The 10,089-nt window shown below is 42.3% G+C and overlaps 2 protein-coding genes across 2 annotated transcripts in view; one reads left to right on the top strand and one right to left on the bottom strand.

Moving 5' to 3' along the window:
* Positions 1 to 4,929, top strand: part of LOC122553556 (protein RD3-like) — an 11,953-nt gene extending 7,024 nt beyond the window's left edge. Inside the window, exon 2 of the mRNA XM_043697530.1 lies at positions 4,552 to 4,929. Within this exon, the coding sequence (XP_043553465.1) occupies positions 4,552 to 4,846 (295 nt within the window). The 3' untranslated portion in view covers positions 4,847 to 4,929. The remainder of the gene's footprint in view (positions 1 to 4,551) is intronic.
* The window catches only part of tdrd9 (tudor domain containing 9), a 143,306-nt gene extending 134,187 nt beyond the window's left edge, over positions 1 to 9,119 (bottom strand). Inside the window, exon 1 of the mRNA XM_043697529.1 lies at positions 8,897 to 9,119. Coding sequence (XP_043553464.1) covers positions 8,897 to 9,030 — 134 coding nt within the window. The 5' untranslated portion in view covers positions 9,031 to 9,119. The remainder of the gene's footprint in view (positions 1 to 8,896) is intronic.
* Positions 9,120 to 10,089: the final 970 nt, after the last annotated feature.

Genomic DNA, 10,089 nt, shown 5'->3' with positions numbered 1-10,089 from the left:
TGACTAAAGAAATTGAGGGTTTGGTTAAGAAAAAGAAGGAAGCATATATCAGGTATAGACAGGATAGGTCGAGTGAATCCTTGGAAGAGTATAAAGAAAGTAGGAGTATACCTAAGAGGGAAATCAGTAGGGCAAAAAGGGGACATGAGATAACTTTGGCAAATAGAATTAAGGAGAATCCAAAGGGTTTTTACAAATACATTAAGGTCAAAAGGGTAACTAGGGAGAGAATAGGGCCCCTCAAAGATCAGCAAGCCGGCCTTTGTGTGGAGCCACAGAAAATGGGGGAGATACTAAATGAGTATTTTGCATCAGCATGTACTGTGGAAAAGGATATGGAAGATATAGACTGTAGGGAAATAGATGGTGACATCTTGCAAAATGTCCAGATTACAGAAGAGGAAGTGCTGGATGTCTTGAAACGGTTAAAGGTAGATAAATCCCGACGACCTGATCAGGTGTACCCGAGAACTCTGTGGGAAGCTAGAGAAGTGATTGCTGGGCCTTCTGCTGAGATATTTGTCGATAGTCACAGGTGAGGTGCCGGAAGACTGGAGGTTGGCAAACGTGGTACCAGTGTTTAAGAAGGGCGGTAAAGACAAGCCAGGGAACTATAGACCAGTGAGCCTGACCTTGGTGGTGGGCAAGTCGTTGGAGAGAATCCTGAGGGACAGGATGGACTTGTATTTGGAAAGGCAAGGACTGATTCGGGATAGTCAACACAGCTTTGTGCGTGGGAAATCATGTCTCACAAACTTGATTGAGTTTTTTGAAGAAGTAATAAAGAAGATTGATGAGGGCAGAGCAGTAGATGTGATCTATATGGACTTCAGTAAGGCATTCGACAAAGTTCCCCATGGGAGACTGATAAGCAAGGTTAGATCTCACAGAATACAGGGAGAACTAGCCATTTGGATACAGAACTGGCTCAAAGGTAAAGACAGAGGGTGGTGATGGAGGGTTGTTTTTCAGACTGGAGGCCTGTGACCAGTGGAGTGCCACAAGAATCGGTGCTGGGTCCCTTTACTTTTTGTCATTTACATAAATGGTTTGGATGCGAGCATAAGAGGTATAGTTAGTAAGTTTGCAGATTACGCCAAAATGGGAGATGTAGTGGACAGCGAAGAGGGTTACCTCGGATTACAACAGGATCTGAACCAGATGGGCCAGTGGGCTAAGTGGCAGATGGAGTTTAATTCAGGTAAATGCGAGATGCTGCATTTTGGGAAAGCAAAACTTAGCAGGACTTATACATTTAATGGTAAGGTCCTAGGCCGTGTTGCTGAACAAAGAGACCTTGGAATGCAGATTCATAGCTCCTTGAAAGTGGAGTCACAGGTATATAGGATAGTGAAGAAAGCGTTTGGTATGCTTTCCTGTATTGGTCAGAGTATGGAGTACAGGAATTGGGAGGTCATGTTGCGGCTGCACAGGACACTGTTGGAATATTGGATGCAATTCTGGTCTCCTTCCTATCGGAAAGATGTTGTGAAACTTGAAAGGGTTCAGAAAAGATTTACAAGGATGTTGCCAGGGTTGGAGGATCTGAGCTACAGGGAGAGGCTGAACAGGCTGGGGCTGTTTTCCTGGAGCATCGGAGGCTGAGGGGTGACCTTATAGAGGTTTACAAAATTATGAGGGGCATGGATAGGATAAATAGACAAAGTCTTTTCCCTGGGGTCGGGGAGTCCAGCACTAGAGGGCATAGGTTTAAGGTGAGAAGGGAAAGATATAAAAGAGACCTAAGGGGCAACTTTTTCACGCAGAGGGTGGTACTTGTATGTAATGAGCTGCCAGAGGATGTGGTGGAGGCTGGTACAATGCAACATTTAAGAGGCATTTGAATGGGTATATGAATAGGAAGGGTTTGGAGGGATATGGGCCAGATGCTGGCAGGTGGGACTAGATTGGATTAGGATATCTGGTCGGCATAGACAGGTTGGACTGAAGGGTCTGTTTCTGTGCTGTACATCTCTGTGAGTCTATGAGTGCAACAACCGTTCATCAGATTTGTTCCTAAGATGGCAGAACAGTACTATGAAGAGCTTGGGCAAACTGGGTTTGTATTCTCTCGTTTCAAAGAATGGGAGGTGATCTCATTGAAACCTACAAAATACTTTAAAAGGGACAGAAAGGGTGGATAGACACAAATACTTCCTCTGGTCGGGAGTCTAAAACCGGGAGGTATAATTTTAAAATGACAGTCCAACAGGAGAAATTTTATTCAGAGGGTTGTGAACCTTTGGAATTCTCTACCTCAGTGGAGTGTGGAAGTTCAATCTTTGATAATGTTAAGGTAGAGATTAATAGATCTGATTACTAATATTGTACAAGAATGTGGGGATGGGATCATTTTTCCTCGGATGGAGATGGCTAGCACGAGGGGGCATGGCTTTTTATTGAGGGGTGATAGATTTAGGACTAATGTCAGAGGTAATTTCTTTACAGAGGAGTAGGGGCGTGGAAAGCATTGCATGCAACAATTGTAGACTGACCAACTTTTAGGGCATTTAAATTGTCTTATGATAAACATATGGATGAAAATGAAATAGTGTAGGTTAGGTGGACTTCAGATTGGTTCCACAAGTTGGCACAACATCAAGGGCTGAAGAATCTGTACTGCACTGTAATGTTCTATGTTCTATATCTAAAAGATGTTCAAGGTTTCGATCAGATTGAATAGCAGGGCAGACTTAGCATTCTGAATAGCCTATGCCTGTTCCTATGTATCTTTTCCATACCACTGGTACATAGCTAAATAAGACCACCTGACAATAGCTACTTGAAAACTGACATTTGCTAAATTTGTTAAACTGATGTCTTAATTAACAGCCCTGACAGAACGGTCAGCCTCATTATCTTCCTCACATGGCCTCAAGCAATTGTAGAGTACACTCACCTGTAAAACATGCAAGATACGTTTCACTGTACCTCAGTACATGACTGTGATAAATCAAATCAATTAACTGTTTACAATGTTTGAGTCACCAAAACTGCACGTTTTAAAGTGTGGTCTGTTCACAGTTCTAAAGTTTAATCAAGACCACCTCTAATTTTCAATCTCAGAGTCAAAAGCAACTTGGAATTGGGAAGCGAGAATTCATTAGACTGGTGAACTGGAGAGGGAATCCTGAGGGACAGGATTTATATGTATTTGAAAAGATAAGGACTGACCAGGGATAATCAACATGGATTTGTGCATGCAAAATCTCTCACTAACTTGACTGAGTTTTCTGAAGTAACAAAGAGGATTGATGAGGGCAGAGCAGTGGACATGATTTCTATGGACATCACTAAGACATTCAACAAGATTCCTCATGGTAGACTGGTTAGCAAGGTTAGATCTCATGGAATATAGGGAGAACAGAACATTTGGATACAGAATTGGCTCAGAGGTCGAAGACAGAGGATGGAGGTGAAGGGTTGTTTTTCAGACTGGAGGCCTGTGACCAGTGGAGCGCCACAAGGATCGGTGCTGGGTCCTCTACTTCTTTTCATTTGTAAAAAATGTTTTGGGCGTGAACATAGGAGGTATAGCTAGTAAGTTTGCAGATGACACCAAAATTGGAGGCATTGTGGACAGCGAAGGTTACCTCAGATTACAACGGGATCTTGATCAGATGGGCCAATGAAGGGGCAGATGGAGTTTAATTTAGACAAATGCAAGGTGCTGAATTTTGGGAAAGCAAATCGGAGCAGGATTTATACACTTAATGGGGAGTGTTGCTGAACAAAAAGACCTTGGAGTGCAGGTCCATAGTTTCTTGAAAGTGGAGTCTCAGGTAGATAGCATAGTGAAGGTGGTGTTTGGTATGTTTTCCTTTATGAGTCAATGCACTGAGTATAGGAGTTGGGAGGCCATGATGCAGCTGTACAGGGCATTGGTTAGGCACTATTGGAATATTGCATTCAATTCTGGTCTCCCTGCTTTCGGAAAGATGTTGTGAAGCTTGAAAGGGTTCAGAAAAGATTTACAAGGTTGTGGCAATAATTGAGGGTTTGAGCTATACGGAGAGGCTGAATAGACGAGGGCTATTTTCCCTGGAGCATCGGAGGCTTCCCTGGGATGGGGGAAGTCCAGAACGAGACGCATAGGTTTAGGGTGAGAAGAGACCTAAAGGGCAATTTTTTCATGCAGAGGGTGGTGCCTGTATGGAATGAGCTGCCAGACGAAGTGGTGGAGGCTGATACAATTGCAACATTTAAAAGGCAGCTGGATGGGTACGTGAATAGGAAGGGTTTGGAGGGACATGGGCCACGTGCTGGGAGGTGGGACTAGATTGGGTTGGGATATCTGCTCAGCATGGACAAGTTGGACCGAAGTGTCTGTTTCCGGGCTGTACGACTCTATCCATCTATCTCTCTCTCTCTTTAATCAAATCTATGACTCTATAAAAAATTTCCATCCAAGCAAATGCTTCCAATGATTTAATTTATGGACATATGACCATAAGATGTAGCAATGGAAAAAATGTTTTGTTTATAAATACACACACCAATATAAAGACAGCAATGTTAGTACTTTAACTATGGAAATGATCTTTTATACAGATGTCAAGAAGTATCAGTTCGTACTGAACTTGTACCTCAGAAACTAATCAATACTTTGAAGCAAGCTCTGCAAGACTCCATCAACAACGCTGAAGAGAGTGAGCAGCAAAGCGTCAAACAACAATGGACGAAAACATATGCAACAAAGAACAAAACTGTGTACGAATATAAAGAAGAAATTCCAACTATTTCAAGTTATGTAGACAAAAGTCAACATAATATCCAACCAACTGTAGTGGAAAAGATTCGGAACCTTCCACAATGCTACTCTTCCAATAACATAGATAGCAAGTAACAGAATCATGGATTTTTAGAATCCCTACAGTGCAAATAGAGGTCATTCAGCCCATCAGGTTTACACTGACCCTCAAACAGCATTTTGCCCAGGCAATCCCCACATTTACCATGGCAAATCAACCTATTCTGTACATCTCTGGACACTGCAGAGCAATTTAACATGACCAATCCACCGAATCTGCACATCTTTAGACCACTGGAGAAAACCAGAACAAACAGTAGAAGCCAACATGTATACAATGAGAACTTCACAGAGACAAAGCTGGAATCAAACCCGGATCCCTGGTGCTGTGAGGTAGCAGTGCTAACTAACCACTGTGCTGGTAGCATAATTATGCAGTAAATGTAAATGTAAATCTTTTCTAGAGCCTATCCCAAACTTTCATCTTACCACTTTGGGAGGGAATCAGAGATTAGGCATCTCAAAACCCTGTCCAAGAAGACAATCTCATGGTCACAGCCATATACCTCAAAACATTAACTGATAATAATTCATAGAAATTTCCATTTCATCAGCAACTCAAAATAGCAACAGTAGAGGACTGGAAACAATTCATCCTTCATTTCATCATAAAATATACTTAGCACAATTTAGCACAGGACCACTGCTTGCAAAACTGGAACCCTAACAATGATGTCTGTCGACATTGCCAGCAGCTAACCTTAAAAATCGCCCAACACTAATGTCTACCAATTTTCAGGTCTCTTGCTTTTGATATGTGGTGAAACCAACAGGACCAGACAATTATTTATTTATATTACTGTGTTTTGTTTGGACATATACTTTGATTGTTCAAATTGAATACGGCGTAGATGCTTAACCGTGTCCATTAAATTTCAAGACAGTTCATATACATTTTGTGCATGAGGAGGCCAATTGGTCCCCTTAACCTGCTCCATCATTTAGTAAGATCACGGTGATTACAGAAAAGTTTATGAACTCTGGAGTAAAGCCATGCAACATTTTAGGGAGATAAGAGATGGGGATTATCATATTCAATTGCTTGAAAAGTTGCCTTTGAAAGACCCCGGGTACCTCCAGGCTAATAGCTGCCCAGTAGCTTCTCTTGGACTTAGCTTTCCAGTTTGCAGATTCAAGTGGTCAGAAAAGAATGAACATCAGGAGCTGCATCTCTTTGCCTTTCACAGCAAAGGTTTCAGGAAATGTGCTGAAGTTTCCAATTATTAGCATTCCTAACACCTTTATAAACCCTTAAAAACTGAGTGGAAGATATTGATCCAAGTCTTTCGAAAGTCTTTAGTGCCATCAGCCTAAGTCATTATATTCCATGCTTATTCAAAAGGGGCGTTTTTCCCTAACCTGAAAAAAATTCTCCAAAGACTGTTGTCTTGTATGTTGTGTTCAGGAATAACAAGTCTTAACTCAATTCCAATTAAATGTTAACCAGAATTTACCACCAGTTTTAAGAGAAGGTTTTGTGATATAATAAAGATTACTTATAATTCATTAAAGAACCTTGGTGAAAGTCTCTTTTATTCAAATAGGGCAAAAGGGAATCAATTGGCCAATTTGATGATTGAATCAAAACATTTATTTGAATAATAAGCTTGATTATCAACATCGTCCTCAGAGCACAGCTGCAACAAAACTAATCTGCGATTCATGTACTGAGATGCCCAAGCTTTGAAATTTCAAAGAAGAAGCCTCAACAATTATAACCATAAAACTGCAAGTTTGTGGTTCAAAATAAATCCAATTCATAATATACTTTCTGCTAACATTTCCATCCATGGCCCACAGGTGTCCAACAAAGGCCAACAATAGAAACATCGGTCTTTCTATTTGGGCACCTTAAACCTCAAAGACAAAATATTGAACTTCACAACTTAGAAGTGTGACCTCAGAATTCCAATACGTCCATCCAGTGTCCTCCCTGACCATGTCTTGTTTGCGTTTTGTTCACTTTGCTCTCAGCAGAGCGCACCAATTATCTCTTCACAGTTAACATTTATTTCTACTTTATACATCGAACTCTCCTTTACCACCATTATGAACGCCATGGTTGACTGAGCAATTTGTTCCACTTTCTCTGCCTCCCCCTCTATTTACAGTCCAAAAGCCATGACTTTCCAGCTTCCTTCAATTCCAAAGGTTTCAGGAAATGAAATGCTAATTGTTTCTCTCTCCACAGATGCTGTAAGACTTGCTCAGGTTTCTCCAATATTTTATCTTTTAATTTGATTTCCAACACTTGCAGAATGGTTAAGCTGTTGTGGGACATTCTGAGAAATAAGAATCACATGCATTTGTAAAGGCAAGAACTGATTAAGGATCATCAGCATGGCTTAGAGTGTGGGAAATCGTGTTTCACAAATTTGATTCAGTTGTTTGAAGAGGTTACCACGCAGATGGATAAGGGTAGAGTGGTAGACATTATCTACATAGACTTTAGTAAAGCTTTTGACGAGGTCCTGCATGGTAGACTGGTTAGCAAGATTAGATCACATGACATCCAGGGAGAGATTGCCAATTGGATACAAAATTGGCTTGATGGTAGAAGGTTGCTATTCACAGACTGAAGGTCTGTCAACAGCAGTGCACACAGGGATTTGGCTCTGGGTCCACTATTGTTCATTATTAATATCAATGATTTGGATGACAATATAGGACATATGGTTGCAGAGGATACCAAAATAGGTGATATGGTGGACTATGAAGGTGGTTATTTCGGTGTACAACGAAATCTTGATCAGATGGGCCAATGAGCCGAGAAACGCCAGGAGGAGTTTAATTTAGATAAATGCAAGGTGTCAGTAAGGCAAACCAGAGCAGAATACATACAGTTAATAGTGGGGCCCTGAGGAGTGCTGCTGAACAGAGAGACTTAGGGGTGCAGATTCATACTTAATTGAAAATGGCATCGCGGGTGGACAGGGAGGTGAAGGAGGCATTTGGCATGCTTGCCTTCATTGATCAGACCACTGAGTACAGGAGTGGGGAGGTCATTTTGTGACTGTACAAGACATTGGTAAAGCCACTTTAGAACATTGTGTACAATTCTGGTTGTCTTCCACAAAGTTTTGTGTTTCAATCCCAGCTATTCACAATCAATATCAGTGATTCAGGGACCAAATGTTATATTTCTAAACTTGCTGAAAATGAGGTGAGAACATGAACTGTGAGGAGGATGCAAAAAGGGCTTTCAGGAGATTTGACTTGCAAGAACATGGCAGATGGAATATAACATGAAAAACACAAATTATCCACTTAGGTAGGAAAGGACTGAAATGCAGAATATTTCTTTAATGCTAAAAGATTGGGAAGAGTTGACCTAGATATTCATGTTCATAAGATACTGAAATCTAAAATGCAGATATATCAAGCAAAACGGTAAATATGCTTCCAGTTATTGCAAGAGGATTTGAGTACAGATGTAAAGAGGTACTGCTGAGACTGCTCAAAGAGTACCGCATTCAGTTTTGGTCTCCTTTCCCAAGGAAGGATATAACTGCCTGAGAGGTTGTGTGATAAAGGTAGGACTGATCTCCTGGCAAGTATGACTGACCAGAGACAGAGAAGACTGGCCCTATATTCTCTGCAGTTAAAAGAATGAGGGGTGATCTCACTGAAGCATACCAAATTCTAAAAGAACTTGATAGAGTCGATGCAAGAACATTTCCCCTAGCTGGGGAAATCTACAGCTTAATCAGTCAGCCACTGCAAAAGTTTATTTCATTGGACACAATATTTACATTGAAAGAAGAATAAAGAGGAGCCAATAAAACCAGTAATGTTAGTCTGTCCATCTCACTTAGTATTTTCATTTAAATTAATTCAGTTGCTAAGTTTTAAAATCCATACCATGAATTTAACATCTAAAGAAATGTAGATTTACCATTAAATATAACCATAGGCCTTGATGTATCTGTGCATAGGAAATGTGAATATTGGTGCCCATTTCCCAGATGAGGGAAGGAGAGAGAGAATATGTCTCCCTCAGACGCTACCAGAGTTGCTGAGTTTCTCCAGCAAGTTATGTTTTGGTTTGTTTGTGAAACCCACATGTGGTGTTTGTCGATTTCTCACCGCTTCAGTCGAGGCTTTTCAGGCTTCACTTCCTCCTCCAAGCTCGAGGCATCAGCCAACAGTTCGACGCCGGTAACGGTTTTCCCGATGGTGAACCAGTCCTGTATTTGCTGCGCCATCAGATTTCGAATCATGGTGCACGAGCAACAACTTTCCAACACGCGGATCAGAACGAGACAGCACAAATGTCATCTGCGCCTGCGCACTGTCGCACATCTGAACGGCTTTTCGGACCAGCGCATGTGCAGATCTGTTTGCTGGGCTCAGGAGTTGTTTAATAAGCATCCGTGGAGGGAAAGTAGAGTTAGAGTTTTGGGTCCAGTGTTTCTTCTTCAGAACTAATGGTAGCTAGGAAACGGTTGCTCTGTATGCTGAATCCTTGTTGAAGGATTATACAATGAGTGGAGGTAGAACTCAGAGAGAATTGCTAACATCTGCGGCACGGTGGCACAGTGGTTAGCACTGCTGCTGCCTCACAGCGCCAGAGACTCGGGTTCAATTCACGCCTCAGGCGACTGACTGTGTGGAGTTTGCACGTTCTCCCCGTGTCTGCGTGGGTTTCCTCCGGGTGCTCCGGTTTCCTCCCACGGTCCAAAGATGTGCAGGGTCGGGTGAATTGGCCATACTAAATTGCCCGTAGTGTTAGGTAAGGGGTAAATGTAGGGGTATGGGTGGGTTTCGCTTTGGCGGGTCGGTGTGGACTTGTTGGGCCGAAGGGCCTGTTTCCACACTGTAATCTAGGAGAAATCTAATCTAGGAGAAAGGGCAGTTGGCCAGACAATAAAAATGAACGGATATTGGTGAGCTGGGCAAAAAGAAAAGCTGAGGGAGTATTGGTGGGGAGAAGTGGCACTATCATCACAGCCAAACCGTTTAGACTTCTGACTAAAGTTCAGCTAAAGCCTTTCCCTCTGCACTGAAGTTCAACCTGGTTCTGGATCAGTGGTGCTGGAAGAGCACAGCAATTCAGGCAGCATCCGAGGACAGGCAAAATCGACGTTTCGGGCAAAAGCCCTTCATCAGGAATAAAGGCAGAGAGCCTGAAGCGTGGAGAGATAAGCTAGAGGAGGGTGGGGGTGGGGAGAGAGTGGCATAGAGTACAATAGGTCAGTGGGGAAGGAGATGAAGGTGATAGGTCAGGGAGGAGAGGGGGGAGTGGATAGGTGGAAAAGGAGCTGGGCAGGTCCGACAAG

This window comes from Chiloscyllium plagiosum, chromosome 10, assembly GCF_004010195.1.
Source record: "Chiloscyllium plagiosum isolate BGI_BamShark_2017 chromosome 10, ASM401019v2, whole genome shotgun sequence".
In the NCBI taxonomy this organism is placed as follows: Eukaryota; Metazoa; Chordata; class Chondrichthyes; order Orectolobiformes; family Hemiscylliidae; genus Chiloscyllium; species Chiloscyllium plagiosum.
Note: the sequence above shows the minus strand (reverse complement) of the source record. Positions and strands in the feature narration are given on the sequence as shown.